A 19,557-nucleotide genomic window follows, 5' to 3' on the forward strand; every position below is an offset into this window, starting at 1 on the left:
CTTGTACTTTACTTTAGACTTATATCGTACCATAACTCGATGGTAGCTTTGACTGCATAGTCTTAAGTCTTAATCATAGACATAAGTATGTATATACATGCAGGAAAAACAGCCATCTACAGACATTGTCATGCCAAATTTATGTTTATAACCCGAACTTCGACCCGTTTTTCGTTACATTATGGCCTTGATAACGAACACCCACTACTCACGCCTTCACGAACCAACCCTATTTAATCTCTATATTTCATAATAAAAATTATTTGTATACGCTCTGTGTGTGCAGGATATTGATAAGCACGGTAATGAACGGCTAGCGTAGTGCTGACGCCCTAAATATGATCAAAATGAGCATTTGGTTGCTTCTCTGCGGAGCTACTTTATCATGAAGGGCATACTGGAAACATCATTTTCGGCCCGTAAACGCGTATGTACTTAAATGGACGATATCTCTTCTGGCTTCTCGACTACGGACGATATCTCTTCTGGCTTCTCGACTCAGGTTCACCAAACCGAGACATTCGCATAGTGTTCGCAAAAATTAAATTCTCTCATTGGGGCCATCTTTAGGGTATTTTCTGGTGACCGTATGGTTATTGAAATAAGCAGATCGACCCCAATAATTGCATGCTACAAAAATGAACAGATGTACCAGAAGTGGTGCAAACACCGCGTTTTCTTACCTTATCATTTCACCTCTTAAGCTGAGCTTATCGTAGCAAGACGTGTGTGGGAGCAGCAAACACAAAAAGTAAGCAATATTTAAAAATTATAACATAGCAATATTATTAGATCAGCAAGCCGTCTGTGAGAACGCGATGATTACCATAAAGTTCATGAGATCACCCTGATCAACGGAGAGCCTGGCAGGAATCTAGAATCTAATTATCTAGATAGGCACACATTTCTACCCACCAGATAGTTGTCAAGACGTTTTGGCCTTCCGAGTACAGCGTCCTCGCTAAATGCACTGCCTAATTGACCTCTGCGTCAATTGTATTTCTTCACTAAACAACCTTTGATTCAAGAGCCCTAGTCCGCCTATCCGGACAACGACGGTGAACTCCTTGACGTGTTGCAGAATGCCTCTGTCCACATTGTATAGTTAGCATTCAGTTGAGAACTGGATGCTGACATTGCCGTACGTAAGATAATCGATCAAATAGAAAGCCGTACTCTCAGAGATAAAACATACAGGCTTCATTTTTTCAACGCTCAGGCCCTTCTTGTCGATTTTAGACGGTATACGTCTTAAGTTGTAGTTAATTAGAAGCACTACTCGTTCTTTTTCGCTATACTTAAGCATTTCTTTGATGCTGCATCTTGAGTTCTGCTGAAATAAAAGCACTTTACCTTCATAGGGAAAACGTCGAGAGGTACAGTAATTATCTTTACGTGAGTCAATAAGTTCCACAGATTCTAGTGGTAGCATGTCCAGCTCAGGGTAGTAGATCATACCGAAGGACCTCTCCGTAGGGATTCCGTCGATCGTTGCAGACACCGTTATTTTGCCCAGTTTGTAAAATGTACATGGTCGCGCCAACAGCAAAACAAGCTGCAGTGTAGCCAACAACACATGATAATCTATGCCTATACGCTGCAGTTTCAGCTCCATATATTATACGTCTGAGTAAGCTGGCAGACCTTGTCAATAGAAAATGAAAAATTTCATAGTACTCCACCTCATCTTAAACATCCACTATGCGTATACGAGAACGGCATTTAAAAGTTACAGCTTGACTTGCGTATCGCAAACTGCTCGTTCTAGTTCTTTTCAGCTGTTTCAGGTCACCCATATGCGGAATCAAGTCGACATTTTTGAGCAATATGTAGGTTCCATTAGAAATCGTCATTTTACTTAAGGACTAAATAAAGGAGTTAAGGACTTTCGAACAGTTAGGCCATTATCACCCACCGTCAGGTTATATTAAATACAGATTTAACTTTCTTTGTTCGCATAGCTCGTGTGTGGTATAAGAGTGTCTTAATTTTTTCAAAATATATAGGTATCTCATTGATAACAACGAACTAAGAGTCTAAGAGGTCGTTATTGTGATGCAGCCAAAGTCGCACCCACTTTTGATACGTTGTGTTATTAATGCCGCAATATCTGAAAACAATGCTTTAGTACAAAACAGGCAGTCGGTGCCGAAGAACGGACTGAGTCTACTGAAATTCACACGTTTTCCTCTTAGGTAGGTTAGCAAATTTGTAAAAAAAAAAAATGAATTATAGGTAATACCAGCCAATGCTGAGTTTGTCAGACAAACAAGCGTAAACACAGTTATTCGGAAGGCAAACGTTATTATAAGATGAACAATCTGAAATTTCTGAATATCGTCTCGGCATCTCAGGTTCAAAGAACCTGTTTCAGACAGGAAATAACCGAGAGTCTGTAAGGTATGAACTTTTTCGTACAACTAAGCCTGCCTTAACTAGTGAGTACGACTCGTAATCCATAAGATAGTTACACTGGATCATAATTGTACCTGGTGAACATTCTTCTAAAATCATTAGAAAAGTCAATACTTTCTCTGACGTTTCTCTTATTACTCCCTTGTATGTCTCACTGTACGCAACAGGTTACCTCTGCAATGATAGTGACGTTTTAATAGTTTTTATATACATTTTAATAATTTACATTTTTAGGTGAATGGAACTAGTAAAATTGTCTGCTACTGAAAAAATAACACTCTGCTGTACTGCTAAGCCTCAATCTTCAGGAGAGCACCAGAATCAGCTTCAATTTATCCAAGATAGGGCTCACGTATTGTTACTCTATAGAGGGTTTCGCTTCGAATGTCATGAAAATGACTCTCCTCTGACTGAATGAAGTTTACTGTCTTAGTATTGTAGATTTTTCCCTGCGTAGATGACCCAGTTATTTTTCGCCGCTATCGCATCCAGCTACAGTAAACACTTGCAATTTTAAACGTCGTCCCTGTAGAGAAGTTGGTACTAGTGCAAACGCTGGTTACTACTAATGCTTCCCAGCCACTTTAATGGAGGTCTTCGCAACGAATACGAACTAATCAATCTGTTACAGCGCCTCCTCTGTTTGATTCAAGATTTGACTAACAGTAGCGTCCGAGGCATCATACCACTACGAGGAAACAGACAAATTCAAAGCTGTTGAGACTGGGAATTTTTCATAAAAATCACATACCCTACCTTTTGTGCAGTGCGGAACTTCTTAGCGTACACATTTAGGAATGCTTCAACCTTCTGCAGATGCCAGTGCTTAAGAAATTGGTGAAGCAATAATTGAGGTCGACCAGAGTTTCTTCATTAGTAGTAAAAATAATGGATAATTTCTAAGGAACAAATATTGCAGGCAGCCTCCACAGAACTGTGCCATGCGTGAGGTGTTCGTAAGCTGGGAAGCATTTGCACATGTATCAAAAGTGACACTGGTTATTCCAGGCAATCTTGCTCGATCGTAATTTTATTAGCGAGCGCTTAAAATGACGACAAAAATATCACTGCTTTGTATTATGTATATTTATTATATTTGTTATATATATACATGTTTGATAGATAAACTTATCACGGATAAGTTTATCAAACATGTAAGCGAAGGACATTCACTTCTTCATACTAGAAAATGACAAACTCAAGCCAACTTAAAAAGTTGGATTTGCCTGCATCGATAACATGATATAGTAATGAAATAATGCGAACAATAGAACAGACTGCGCTGCTAAGTCTTCACCATGATTCCACTCGTTTCGATGATTTGTTCTACGCTGGTTCGAAACGACGTCACCAGCCAGTTGTGGTCATATTCTTACCGGAATAGTGAGTAATTTCCTTCATTTTCCTCGTGAAACGCAAGTGACAAGAGATTCAATATAAATCGGAAATGCAAATGGAAAAACAAAGAATTCGTATGCATGTTTTTCACGTTGGTCATGCGACAAGCCGATTTTTGTTGGCTGTGCGGATCAAGAAATAATAATAGGACCTAACCTTGTCGACGTTTGAAATTGAAAAAATAATTATGCATAATTTACAAATGCAGCTTGCTTCATAACCCAGCCTAGGCCAATGGGAAGTTTAGGAAGTGCGTTTGTCACATCGGAGTCGTTCGACCGTAATAAAGGGCTTTGCAAATAATTGAGCCATGTTATTGTTGCTTCGTGGGGTTTGTGGCTTGCGAAAATCATTCGACTGCATCACCAGAAGTACCTGATCCAGGTGGAAGGGAAAAATAGGATTTAAGCAATAAAAGAAATACAGGAAAACGTACAACTATGCTTTTGAAAATAGATGCTTACGTGAAGAAACCAACAGAAGATGCCTAAACGGCTGCTACTTATTGGCCGAAAAATACATTAATCTTTATTGCATTAACAACCAGGAAAAGACTGTGGTATGCCCAAAAAATCGTGGATATATGATCAATTTTTGCAAAAGTTTAGTTTTTCCGCTCGTTACCTGAGGTACGAACAGATGTTTAGAATACAGGCGTAGAAACATTGCGCTTTTTACTGAGAACCAGCCATATGCTTAACGACTTCCGTACCGGACTGAAAGATCGAAAAATGTAATGAATAGTTCTTCAGGTAATTAATAAACTGTGATTATTCAACCAACTTGATTTGCTCAGCCATCTTGTTCATTGTAGTCTTCGTTCATTCCATAGCTATATACTGAGATCAGAAATACGGGTATGTAAGGAGAAAAACGCTATACTTTCTTGAGAGAAAGTAGAGCGAGATGCTATAGAACGTGATATGGTTTAATTCATACTGTAGGGTTGAAAAGACGCGCAATAGATACATTTTATAGATAAAATTTTACTATAAAGTTGTTTCTACTTTATTTATATATATATATATGTTACTACAATAAGGCGCATTTAAATGCTTTATGTTTTATGTCACATGAATTCAAGTGTCCATAATAATTAATGTCCTAACATCTCTATTAGCGGAAACGTTGAGGCCCATTTCTGAATAAGATCTATGCATGGACCGCGTTAAGCATGGCGTGTGTCTCGCATCGGTCTTTTCGGTAGATTTCTACACGTATCAAAAAGTCTTACAATAAAAGGCATGGCGCAGATTCAGCAGATATTGTCAGGTGTAAGGGGTGTTTTAGAGCAGTAAACGATATCTACTATTTCGAACTGGGAATATTGTTTTCTTTCTTCCGATTTATAGCCTTAATGCGTAGGAAATCAAAAGCATTATTTAAATGATGATAAGGGCGAGAAGTAGCAGCAAGGCATACATTTGAAGGATAAACGTTTTCAACCCTATCGGCGGCAAGAAGTCAAGAACTTAATTTCAGATCCCAATAAAAGGCGTTAATTTTAAACCCTTATATATAGAAAACACATTATAGACTCTTTAATTCACATTACAGAATAGAACAACAGTCGCAGTTAGAAATAGCCTATAATAATAATAATAATAATAATAATAATAATAATAATAATAATAATAATAATAATAATAATAATATAATAGATATAATAATAACATTATAGAAATACATCTCTTCTGCTTACACTGCGAGAACACTTGTCTAAACTCTTTCCATACGATAGTCATATGATTTGGCCATTTGCTTAGCAAACCAAAAAGTAGTTTAGTATACATTACGTGATCTGGGCTATTTGTGCGCATAAAGGCAAAGCGCATTTCAATGACCTATCCAAGCTAAATACCGCGTTCATAAATTTCTTTTAAAAATCGCTGAAACACCGAACGCCGGTTCTACTCTCCAGCTGTTTTGCGTTTTGCATTAAAAATTAATATTACAAACGAACTTCGACCTGACCGACGTAGGGCTCTAGAAGGTACAGACATTTATGTCATGCAGACCTTACCAGACATGCGACCCAGCGAATGCAGCCGTGTCGAATAGGCAACTATGTCGTTTTTATAGGTCTGATAGAGACACCCCACGTAAGTCCGTAAGACCTAAACCTACTTGACGTTTTAGTGAGCGAAAGTCTAGGATTTTATACTGAAAAGGCGATTCCAAGCAGTAGTAATAATCGGATGAGTTGAAACTGAGAAAATTTTTTTAAATTAGTCATGTATTTTTCGCCGCAGGAAAATTAAAAAAGGCGAAACGGTGCTAGATTATCGCTAGTCAAAAAAAAAAGGCTTTAATAACAATAATATAGTTCGTTTGATCCCCGAGGGAACAAGGGCTGCGCAAAATCATTATTATTAGCACAGCCATTGTGAGGTCTATGCAACGCTCACTCTAAAGTTTTTTTAAACCGACCGAAATTCCCAAACCTCTTGTAGGTTCCAGAGGTAGTTCCCTGAAGGTTCCCTTCAGGAATCGCCAGTATCATTGCCATGCCACAGCAACTGCTAGCAGCGTTGACCGAATAGCAGATACTGATTGAAAATATTCGTGTACAAGCCATCATGGACCAGAGACGGATCCATATATCAAAGATCAAAACGTTCGATACTTGACGACACCTTCAAATACGCTTTTGTGACGCGAATTCTATCTGATATAATCATCTTGGCTTATGATATTACTGTCGAAATCATTTTTTTTACCATAAAAATCGAGAAATCAATTATTATTGCGTATTTCCTCGCTGTATATCGTCAATCTCGATTCGAATATTAAATGTACTTAGATTCCTATATATCTGACAGGACATTTTTGTAAAACTTCGTAACCGCACTTTTGTACTGCATGAAAATCGACATATATGGGTCACCACTAATATCAGTGGCATTATCTATTTTCATCGTAATGAGGCAATTCATTAGGTCGTTTTATTCAAATTCAAATTCGCTCAAACCCGCGACCCTCGAAGAAAGTCCCGGGCGGCTTTTTCAAAATTTCTACACCTCAATAGCCGTATCGAATATTTATAAAAAGTCATACTTGAAAAATATCGTCACATCTCAAAAGCACAGATCTGTAACGTTTGAAATGCTGATTTTATTTACAATTGCAAGCTGCACAAAGTAGCGTCTCTGTGCTCTTGTAGCTGCTTCGTACTGTCAAAAAATTTACGCGTGCGTAGAGTTTTCTATGTAGCATCACAGATATTGAAAGCTGATCAAACATAAGCTTCTAGGCCGTTAGAAGTCGAATGTGTCACATAGGTAACGAGAGCAGTCTAAATGACCCTTTCGTTATTAGTAGTTTCTTTTTCCTCTACATGGGGGCATCCTGTAATGAGTACGGTCACTTTATAGGGGACTGAGAGCTATGCTCGAAGATTAAAGGCAGTTGCTTCAGATACGAAACAGACAGGGGTCACAGACTTTTGCTGGCTGGTAATATTTAGAAACGGAACAGGAGCGGGGAAAATGTTGACTAAAATTACCGCTTTATAACCACTGTCGAGGAGGGCATTCACTTGCACATTGACAGAACATCTAGATGTTTGCTGAACGAAGGCTATAGTGTTGGATTGAGTATCGAGCTGCTTTCGACACAAATCGTATTTGCCCACTCGTACGGTCTTGTATGGTCCCACGTACCAGTTGTTACTATCTCCAGTAACATTTATGTGTTCATCGTAGTATATCATAGCGGACGTTTTGTTTGCTACTTCCGAATATGGTTTAGAAGCATTCATGTTTAGGGTGCCTATCAAAAATGGTAATCCAAGTGAAATATAACACACACTCAATGGAGCCGAACAGATTAACAGGATGGCAAAAAACGTGCGAGTCAGAGATGAATGAGTAGGCTGACAAACAAGCACCCTTCAATTCCACCAATGCTGTTACTGTTGCTGTGGATACTGTTGTTGTTATCGGGCTATGATGTCGCTGGAAACACCCAATGAGACGTTTATGAATAAGGAACACCTAGCGAGCCCAGTGTTCCTCCTTTCAGTGGCGCAGTCATTAGGGCATTTTAAATCAGGCCACATCCATGGTACAAAATCTTTCTACAGGTAACGGGACCAACCTTGGAGGTCTACAAGAAGGTTTATTTATCAAAAGTGGCCTCGCGAGAGTCGATTCAACGTTTGCTGATCACTTGACAATTATAACTTCTTGATATGCTGCACTCGCTATCACAAAGCACTACATAACAGCTGGTTACGAGAATGTAATCATAAGTTCTACGCTTAACGTTCCTCCACGTATATATAATGATGAAAATTTAATGGAAAATTCTCTAGCTTTGTTCAGCACTATAACTGTAGCGATGGGTTTACAATAACGAAGATTATTCACAGAATAAGAACCGTGTAAAATCAGTCATAAAAATCTAAACGGACAGATTGATTGGATCTTAAATCGAAAGTTAAGTTAGTGAATTTCCATCGTGGAAGACGTTCAAGGGACACATAGCATATTGATATACCGCCAGCGACATATTACATAACAGGTGCGATTAAATAACATATATTAAAGCGACATGCAACGTTTTGTCGTTTTTGGTCACCACTGGGAAGACGGGAACTCCCGTCTGTGGTGCATATGGTAGCCAGATCGCAGATCCGGTCTTGTAACGTGGTATTGATGTGAGTCTGCGGCGTGCTATCTATGGCCAGAGAAATTCCCGTTGACTGTCATGGCTTCGATTCTATTTATTATTATTCGATTCGAATTCTAACCTGATGTGGATCCAGTCAATTGAAAGCCCGAGCCGGAAATGGGTATTAAAACATACTTGTATGGCATAGGTTGTTACATTATTAGTATATTGAATTAAATCCTGTGTGGAGACAGCGATACGAAGTTCGTATAGGCTTTAACTTTGCGTACTATGACGGGATAAATTAGGGAGAAGAATGATGCTACTGCACCAAAATTGCGTTCACCTAACTGGTTCGACGAAATGATTTTAACACAGAGACACCATTCGCTTGTTTGACGATTTAAATTCGGACTTAACGGCTTAGAAACCCTTACCCAAGCATTTCTACTCATATTTTTATAGTGCCTCCATAATAACAGTAAGCAAGTTACGTTTTCTGCATATTGCACCTATCCATGTTTGAGATGCCATGAAAATGGGCTGCAAAACAAATCAGCCCTTGCTGTGTAGGAGATACGCTATTTTGCTAAAAGACGCCTACCATTCGACTTGTAGGCGTCTTTTTCCATCGGGGAAGTGGACGGAGAGGGGAAATTTGACTAGTACTTGTTTCGCAGCCTACACGAGACATAAGTTCGCCCTGCCTACGCAATTCGACATTCGTTGGGAGCAAGAAAAAAAGGCAGACCGGCTCAAGAATGAGCATTTGCAAACACGCGCTCTGGGACGGACACATGGTCACTCAACTACCTACTTGCCCCTTTTCTACTACCGCACGGTTAGAACAGTTTATTGTGTAAACGGCCGCTGATTATTCTTGTCGCATGTAAATTTCCCGCCATTGATGATGTAGTCGTCGTCGTCGCCGCCATTTTTCAATAGTAGTTTCCAACTTTTGCCGTTCATGATGTTAGCTAAACGCACCCACACAGTGACGCATGCAGTCACTCCGCGCGTTTTCTGTTACGATTTAGCCGCAAACTCTATTGCGCGCTGCTTAGTAAATCCAGGTTTCAGTAAAAGTACTAGTAACATTTTCGCAGAGTACCTACGCACCTCACATTTTTCGTCAGCCGCAATAGACAGTTAGTTACTGGTGCTTGGGGAATATTCACTAACTACTCGAATAGCTTTCCGTATTCACAACAATAATGACAAACCAAATCCAGTTTCGTTACCTAATGAAATTGGTCCTGCTACCACTCACTGATCGACTCCCTATTTCACTCGCCCACCCTCATATGCGGGAATTTCTATTCTCGCTATATCTGTTTATCCGCCTATGGCTCGTTGTTTTCGTTGATGACTACTCAGCGGTTCTACTGGCCGACGGATCCCGTTTGATCGCTCTAACCGCCTACTCCCGTTCCATTAACTAGGGCTCCCTGGATAGTATTACTGCTGTTGTTGTTATTGATGTCACGACGTAGCGAAACGCACGCCAGCGCACACCTCCATTCGACTGGCGTCATTCTCATTGCTACTTATTATTATATCATACCGTCAAGTTGAACAGTTCAAGCTTATTCTGTTTCATTTCTCAGTTGATTTCTAGATTAATTACCTCAACCATTGGCTTTAGATAGTCTTTAGAACGACGAAGAGTATGACGGCTTCTGCATTCGACACAACGGTCATGAGCGCGGACGGTGGACTACAATTTGATGTAACTCGAAATTACAATTGCAAAATGTCCTGGATCGTGGGCAAGCTAGCGCCCGTTTCTACGACTGATTTTTTTATTCACAGCAACTATTTTGCGATCGCTTAGAAATCAAACGGTTTGCTAGTCCGTGCAAATGAGACCGATTAAGCATCTTGGTTTTACTGTCCTCGGATAGCTTCGATTTAACTTCGATGGCATACAATTGTACCCGAAGTCTTTGTGAGTAATTCAAGCTATCGTGTATGCTCTCACGTTCATTTAATCGCGTTCTCAAGGATAAAGCTTGTCAACAATAAACCTCTACCCCTGTCCAATTAGTTGCGGAGTCTCTACAGTGGGTCCTACGTCGTGTCGCTTACAAAATCCTACACATGTTACTTTAGCAGCCAAATGTTGCTCCGCTATGTGACATACCGTTTTCGTATAAGTCAGCTTCTTTACCTCTGTATATATGTGAATATATATATATATATATTCGTGTATATATACAGAGGTATCTGCTCCGTTCACCGGTAGGTGTATTCAACGTACAACGGTCAACGATTCATTAAAAATAGGAAACTTTGTTGCTAAATCGATCTGTTTATGTGATTTCAACGAAAGCGATGACATTATCAGCAAATCACCTGGTGTTTAAAGGATTATTGTCGATCCTGTCTACTCTATTTTTGCTAGCTCACCTGCGCCACGCTCGTTTTGCAAATATATATAACCGAATTGTAGCTACTGCTAATGCAAACGTTCTAAACTCTACATAGCTATATAAACAATACATTCTATCTATTACAAACATAAGCTTTGCTAGCGTGGAACACCGGTTAAGAAATGTTCATATGACAGGTTGAAACCGTTGTAATAGATGAACGTATGGCGTTGATTACAAGAATATCGACAGAGTGAAACAATATGAAAATGCTAAACGAATATGCTTAGATGACAATAGACCACAGCGTTTTCTTTGATAGGGCTTAAACGAATATTTACAGTGGCGAATAGGAGTAAGGAACTGTTACTGGAAGACGCGAAGTAATCAAGAACTTTTGCTCCATTAATTTGTCGTGTTTTATCGTACCCTTCCCTTACTATAGATTGGTGTATTGTCGCTTACGACAGAACTTTTCGCGAATAACTCTGTCATAAGCGACAGAAGATCAGAGAAAGATATCCATCAATCGGTGAACTGAATAGAGGTACCAAGCGATTCTGTTAAAGCCAAACGTTAGACTGACATTTCACGTATTCACCTTTTCATGTACTAGCATCCTTATTAAAGCTTGATTCGTTCCTTTAATTTGTTAATTCGTTACTATGGCCTGACCGAAGGGATCCTACAGTCCCTGATAGCGCGAACAAGCATTCCTTCTTTCGTTATAAAGAGACTACAACCTAGTCAAAATGATTCGGCAGAGTGCAAGTTACGATAATTCATGCGATAACGTGGGTCTGGAAAATGCTGCTAAAAATGTAGCCGGAAGGCACAGTGTAAATGCTGTTTCGTATTAGGAACCAGCTATCTAAACCAATGCGTAACGGCTTTAGTATCGGATATAAAACACGTAAAATGCAGATGATAAGTACTAGACAAAATCCCTTAACCAGTGAAAACAACAAGCACTCAGCCTTAGCTAGCTATTCCAATAAACTAGTTCATATACGATAATTGGTAGTTTTATCATGAATATTAAGCTCTTGTCTTTCCTGTATCTTGACCCCTAAGATGTGAATTGTGATCAGATTTTTTGCGAAAGCAGTCCCGCACAAAGGCACAACAAAACCGCATTCCCGTAACACGTGGAAACCACTACGTACGGGTCAGTATTATATTAATGGTGACGGCGTCGATGATCTCGTAAATATAATTTTTAAAAAAGTTTATTTCATACTGGAATAGATAATAGAAATCAAGTATAAATGGACCCTTAAGGTCCATAAATGTCCATAAGTGATGTAAGAGTCCATGAATATTTGAAGTCACCTGCCAACACCTATATAAGGTATAATAATCTTATATAGGTATTGGCAGGTCAGTGGTAAATTGCAATCAATCCAATAGCATTGCGTTCCATTAGAGCCGACAAGTTCGCCGTTCTCGAAATGAGTCGATGCCTTTAAACGAACGCATGTAATCTGGAATTCGGCTCAAGTTTTCTGCATTTTTAAAGCCTATAAGCTTTCCGAGAACGCACGGTGTTTTAGAACCGCAATTCTAGTACTCAAATACCGATGCACAACTCGTACTAGTAGTGTCTAAGTACTTGTAGCATGCTGTGAAAAATCTCTTACCACGAAGCTACTCAGGTAACAAAAGGACGAAGTTCTGCGAAGCTGATAAACAATAATACTACTAGAGGGTAATAAAAACGAGTTGTTTAGTTATCTGGTAACACCGATGATCCCTATTAGCCGTCAACTTTTCGAACTCACAATGAATTACCGAAACACTTCATTTTGCAGCTAAGTACAGTAACTCAAACACGTTGCCTCTTTCAGCACCTACGGTAAACACTCGATATACATGCTTTATTCACAAAACCCACGCATACAATGAATACCAATATATACGATAAAGGTCATAATGAAGTTGAATTGAACCCGTTTTCGTCTGTGTGTTGACTACAGCAACTTGCCTAATCAAATGTTCTTTTTCAAGTGGCACATCCAGTAGCGTATACGACGACATAAAACTCAGACAGATACGCATCAAAATTAAAAGCTGTATTTTCGGATATGAAGCAAACCGGCACTTGATTTCGGGGCAGTTGGCTGGTTTCCAATTGAGGAAGAGGAGCGGGAAAATAATTCACAAAAATAAGTAATCCAAAGCCACTATTAACGAGAGCCCTTATCTGCTCCTCCATAGAACATCTTGATGTTTGTTCAAGGAAAGCCGCCTTTCGGTTGCCCAAATTTGGTTGCTTCCGACATATATCATATTTGCCTACGCGGTTGAGTATTAACGGCCCTACCTGCCAGTCGTCAGTGTTTATATACGGGTTAAGGAATCTTCGGGAGTAGACCATACCGAACCTTTTTGTTACGTTCATCTCTGATCCTCTGGCAAGCATTTGTATGAAGCCTTGCGTATACGACACAGTTGACGTAACTAAATACATCAGCACGACCAAGAAAATCATGTGAGTTTGCCGCTGACGAATAGATTGAGAACAGAACATCGTTGTTATTAACGTTATTATTACGTAAGTGTGTCACGGACAACATTAACGAAACACCCAGGTATCAAATACACTTAGCGGGTACAACGTTCCGTAGATAGTACTACACTATGTACTGCAATTGTACCGCAGAACATATTACCAGTGCAAAGTGACTACGACTGCGTATGACTAGTTTAGGTAAAATGGTGACAAATTTTGTATTTGACAAGGCCAAAAATGATACGTGACGATCTGCGCTTGAATGAGATTTATTATCCCACTGTAGTCACTCGTAATTTCTGGATACTGAAAAGCTGGTTAAAGCAAGTATTGTAATGAATTATACACCTGAACAATGTGTGTAACCGCAAAAAATTCATTTGAGAATAAAAAATCTCTTAAGTTCTAGACTTTTTTTTAACAAATATCATATTATAGCGATCTCATACGTTTTTCGGTAGCGAGGACAGCAAAAAATTAGAACCGCAGGACGTGGGATATAAAAACGCAAGGGATTACATAGAAGAAGCGATTTGTTTTCAAATCAACATCTATTACCTGTATCACAGAATTTAAGGTTTTACAAATACATGTATATTATTCCATTTCTGGCCCGCAATAACGAAGATCAATGGAAAACCGGAAGTTGTACGCTTCTTACCATCGGATTGTTTGGCGTGATTTTAATGGATCCTATTGGCTTGGATTGTTAGAAAAACTGGCAGAAAAACCTCGCTTGTTCTTGATGACGTCTAAATCTTCTTTTCTAATTAGCACTAACATTCGTCAGATGCATGAACTCGCTATTTTAAGACAAAACTTCAGGTGATATAGTTCGTGATTTTAAGTACGTGCATTAATTTTAGTACTTTAGGAAAGATAGTTTCTATTTAACTAATGAGTACGAGATTGTACCGATTTAGTTTCATATGTATAGCAGTTTACCAGACCTTCATCTACCCTCAATGTATCGCAATTGAATTCGAATTTGGGACTTTAACGTTCGAAAGAGACGACAAATGTACATCAAAAGCATGGACTATCACATACAATTTACAGCCCGGTGCAGGATTTACAGCACTTGATCGTGTTGAAGCGTAATTAGCTGTCTTCCCACAAGCAGTACTTGGCACTGAGATAAGATTCAACTTGAATTTTAGAAAAACTTGACGCTCATTTTCCTAGAAAGATCTGTTTTGCGGCGCAATGATTTTCACGGTATTTTAACTACAAGTTTATTACTCTGGTGATCCCTGGTCCGGAAAATGTTGTGCTTGTTTACGTACGAGACAAGAAATGACAGTGAAATAATGATACACCGTTTTATTGAGACCTATTCATATATGCGTACACGCCCATCTACGATGACACTCGTTTATTGACATTCGATTTCATCGCCCCGATTGTACAGTGCACGTATAAGGAACAATGTCTGGTTCATTTAAAGGTTTCAGTTTTCACCGCCAGCGTGGTACAAATCGCTATTACCTTACTATAAGTGTAGTACTGCATTTTTAGGCGAATTAAAAAGAGAAACGAAGTGAAGATGTGAGACGAAGTACGTTGATTTTTAATTTTAACCTTACATATATCCAGAATAACGACAATATGAAGAGTTCAATGGAACTGTTAACGCTCTAATGTTTCATTAAAAGGAATAAGCTCAACCATTAGACTCTAGTTTCTAACGCATTTTCGGCAAGCTTGTCTCATTCGAAGTAAAATCACCATCAATGACATTATCGGGAGATAATGTTGCGTTTGCTGCATCTTTTGCAAGCTCCTTAAGGGAGATGTCCACCAGGCTACGAAACGTTCGCGGTTCTGTCCACGCAATGTCGGCCAGTACCTATACCGACAAATATGATTAAAAGAAAAAATATGTGTATAGTATACGAAGCTGATTAAAAGAAAATGATACATTTTAGTATGAAAATTCATATCGATAATGAAGCAACAAATCATTTGCCCACCTGATGCAAAATATGCTGTAAGTGGTTGAAATAGTCTTATTATTCGACAGTCCAAAAAAATAATTGAGCAACACCGGTAAGATCATTGAGGTCCCCTAGATGGGCGGCTTCTGAGTTCACTAGCCCTCACTTTCTAACTTCTCTTCCCTGAGCCGCTTGTAACTCACAAATTCTGACATCTACATTGGCGTCGAAAGGTTTACAAAGTACAGTTTTACGACTGATTCTATAGAATACTGTAGGAAACTCCAGTCAAATTCAGTGTTCCATCACACCCTGTATGAGTACCTTGTACCTTGTACCTAATAATCGAATGGTAGAGTGTTGTGAATCTTCCAAAAAATATTTAATTTTTCAAACGGAAACTCATTAAGTCAACAACGGAACTGCATGCCTGGGCCATGGAACTCATCGTGTGTACACATAATATAGTGGACATCGTGCATACCGCAAAAGCTTAGGGAGGTCTCTTATTAATACTGCTAACGAGAATTGGCTCAAATTATCTGTTCAACGATACTCAAAAAAAAGCTTTCAAAGAAGTTTGCAAAAACCTCTCATAATCTAGCACTTTTTTTTCTGTAAAGCCCTGCCGCTCTTATAGCGTTATATCTGTGAAAGGCATCAACATGCTATGTATTCCACCTGAAGGAAACCTGCATATTGTTTTTTTAGCAATATTTCCACAGGCTAATAGTAGCTGCGGGTCACTTTTTTCTTCGGAATCACCTTCGCGATGCATTGACGCCAGCTGTGTGGAATATGGCATTCTTCAACACTAAGAGTGTTACCAAAAGGAAATCAGACGTCAGAATGCTTGGTTTCCTTATTTAGGACATGGATTAGTATTAATAAATGTTTCCACATTATTTGTATATTATTCTAAATGTCTGTCTAGGTACGCGCCGCTTAGACACGAAAACCTTTATTATTTTTCCGTCAATTAGCATACATTAATCAGTGTTAGTTAGGCTGCTGCCTGTGTGCCAATATATAAAGGATGATCCCTTAGAAATTTTTTGCCATTGCAAAAAGTCACTGTGTTTAATCAATGGAGGGCAGATTCAAGTTAAGTAAAATTGTCAATGGGCATGGCATATCACATACAAATCAAATATAAGTTTGTAACTTACACGCTAATCTGTCTTTGCTGCTACTTATATAAATGAAGTCACTAAAAAGCAATAATTTGTGTGGCGCATGACGTAGAAACATCTACAACAATCACTTCAGCATCAAAATCAAAGTTGAAGATTTTAATTTGTTTTTCACCAAAATGCATGCTGCGCTTGCTTTAAAATCGCGAATACCACAAAAGATATTGCCGTATTCCTGATACCAAAAACTTGTTCTTTCTAGAACAAAACAACAAAATCGTCATGACTAATAACGGTGCATCGTTTTCGGTATTTGAACGACGATTAGCCATTATCCATTCTTTTCACGCTAAGCAAAGCGTCAACAAGATTAATAACCTCTTTTTTTGCCTGAGATTGATGGTTTAGATTATTGCCAGTCTTTGTGGTGCTCCTAAAAAATCCAACAAAAACCTCCATACGGAAACCGGAAAATCCTCAATAGGGTTTCCATTTCGGAATTCAAAAATTTTTAATACACCTCTTTCTAACAGAAGTTGCCGGCCTTATTCGACAGGAGAGCCTTAATCATCAATTAGATTATCTAAATAAACTTCAGCGGTTAGTATTTTTACGACTTTCTTAAACTTCTTGGTAGCTCTAACTTCTATACATTGTGTATGTTTTAATAAATTTGAAATTCTTCTATAATTTTTTTTTGTATTTAATATAGAAAAGTAGCACACCACTAAGCGCGTTCATACCTGTACTGCGACTATAAAAGTTGAAATATTTAGCAGATTCAAGAACAAATATTTCGAGAATTACTAGTGAGCTGTTTAAGTCCCAAATTAAAGCTGTAATTGCGGTCAGTGGTTGTTACATTGATCCTGACCGTCAACAATCGATATTTCACATGTAAAAAATTTCTTTGAAATGTTTGTTGTTGTTTAGGTACCAGGTATCTGCTATTACGCAAAAAATAAAACAATAAACGAACGCTATCACAAATTTCTTAAGAGACTCGCGGACCACTAGCACAGCAATCTAGAGCACGCAGTTTAATTGTTTGATGACAACGCCAGACCCCATCGCCTTGCCTCAGTTATTTCCTGGATTGACCAAAGGAATACCAAACGTTTGCATCGACCCGCTTGTTCACCCGATCTAAGCCTAAGTCATTACGGAGCTTTCCATGCCTTAAAAAAGTAACTGGTAAAAAAACAAGCTTATATTGCCGTCAATTTACTTCGAGAAGCCATAGATGAAAAAATTACATATGGAAACGTGAATGGTAGGTATATTGCTATCAAAACGCTGAGACAAATGTGTGCGACAAATGAAGAAGAGTACGTTTAACACGTATTTAAAAATTATAATTTCAACCCAACTAAATCAAAAGCTATTCAGTTTCAAAGATCGCCGGATTCGTTTGTAACAGCCTGATATATCAACAAATGTATGCACCCAGCTTATTTGCTTATAGCGTAATGTTAATGCGCATAGTACACATATTCACCTCTGCGAACCATCCCGTTGCTATGAAACGTTGTTTTTATGATTCTGTGCAAAAAATAATTTAACGACAACACCTGAAACTACATATAGCTAGGTTTGATAGGCAACTGGCTTCAAGTACCTAATGAACATTTTTTTGAGGGCATTGCCATCGTACCCATGAACAGAACCGCGACCAGAATTAATTTTATATTTTAGCGTTGGAGAATGGTTATTATACAATATGGTTACTATATCGTTTCATGTATCTGTTGAAAAAAACCCAGATAAATCCAGCAATAGCCACCCCCGGCTACATTCCTAGTGGTAAATTTTCTAATGCTATACCACAGAGGTGATCTCAAAGATTTTCCCACAGTAAGGATAGCTGAAGACGTTAAAAAATTGCTTACTTGAACGTGTATTACAATATAAAGAAATATACGAATTTTAGGTGCCAAACGAAAAAAAAAAAGTTTGCTGAATATCTTTCGCGTGTCTCATAGTTAATTCGGCTTATGTACTCACTTTTCTATCAAGCGCAATGCTAGCTCTTGCCAAACCATGAACAAATGGAAAATATCCTCCCCGAACACCAAGCTCCTCGGCTGCAGCGCCAATCCTAGAGCTCCATAAAGTGCCTACATTGCGTCTGTGTGATACTCGGCCGCTTTGTGCATGCTCCCAAGCTTTCCACAGTGACCTAAATCGATAGCGTTAGTACATACACAATTATAAGTCTTAAGGATAAAAATTAACTAATCGATATTTAGGAAAGTAAAATAAAACCATGATTATCCCTATTTTTAATACAATATCAAGACTGTACCTACCGACTCATAATATAGGTATTCCAGGGGTAAAACTAAAGTCAAATGAGCCGGAGTCCAAACTGACTGTTTGACAAACTTTGAATAATAGCATCTGCAAAATCTCGCTGTTAACCTAAAACACCTTATGAGTTCCGACGCCATAAATGATATTATCGATAAAAAAAAATCTGAGAAATGAAAAGCGAAAACAAATAGTTCTGCTGAAGGTAAGCCGTAAGTTGGCGCTGCGCGTGTAACATTCTTTACAAACTTTTTAGCTCCCAAGAGCCCTGTTCAGTCCTCAAGCGCGACTCAATTCCTACCGTTAAGTTGTGTAATCCAGAACGAGGCTGACGAAACGTATTTACCACAGAGTGAGTTATTCATGGTATTGCAAGTGATATGGATTTGTGATAGGATGGGCTTGAGAAATAATTACTGTAAACAATAAAAAAACAGCTTACGGCAATGATATATTAATCACGCCACCTAATGGATCAATGACTTTTTGGGATACGTTAATTACTTCGTCATCAAATAGATAAATACCTAAAAAAGTTAATACTACCGTTGAAAGATTGTGAAGAGATTAACGGAACGCCTCAACAAAGATAGACTCGAACCTTCTTTCGAATAAATCTATAAGAAGTTGACACTAACCTGATGGCGACGCTATAGACGTTCCTGCGGCGCCCGTAGAAGTGCCCGCAATATTGAAAAACTCTGTTCCGTTTCCAGTATTTGTTGGCCGGATGTTTAACCAACCGAAATAGTGTTGCCGTAAGATTGACCACTGCAAGAAAAGATAACAGCGATGCTATATGTGATTGTTACGTAGTTCATAATTACTAGTAAACGTTGAGGGAAAATGATAAAACTCACGCGTTT

General features: G+C 38.7%; 1 protein-coding gene across 2 annotated transcripts in view; it reads right to left on the reverse strand.

Annotated features, from left to right (window-relative positions):
* The window catches only part of mRpL20 (mitochondrial ribosomal protein L20), a 28,311-nt gene that overhangs the window by 7,882 nt on the left and 872 nt on the right, over window positions 1–19,557 (reverse strand). Inside the window, exons 2-4 of one of the 2 annotated variants that reach the window (XM_022836644.2) lie at window positions 19,330–19,462; window positions 18,386–18,560; window positions 14,620–15,160 (exon numbers count right to left, since the gene is read on the reverse strand). In XM_022836644.2, coding sequence (XP_022692379.1) covers window positions 14,996–15,160; window positions 18,386–18,560; window positions 19,330–19,462 — 473 coding nt within the window. In that variant the 3' untranslated portion in view covers window positions 14,620–14,995. Of the gene's footprint in view, window positions 1–14,619; window positions 15,161–18,385; window positions 18,561–19,329; window positions 19,463–19,557 lie in introns of those variants that run through there. The other variant, XR_015311904.1, reaches the window with a different exon arrangement.

This window comes from Varroa jacobsoni, unplaced genomic scaffold (assembly GCF_002532875.2).
Source record: "Varroa jacobsoni isolate VJ856 unplaced genomic scaffold, vjacob_1.0 scaffold_659, whole genome shotgun sequence".
In the NCBI taxonomy this organism is placed as follows: domain Eukaryota; kingdom Metazoa; phylum Arthropoda; class Arachnida; order Mesostigmata; family Varroidae; genus Varroa; species Varroa jacobsoni.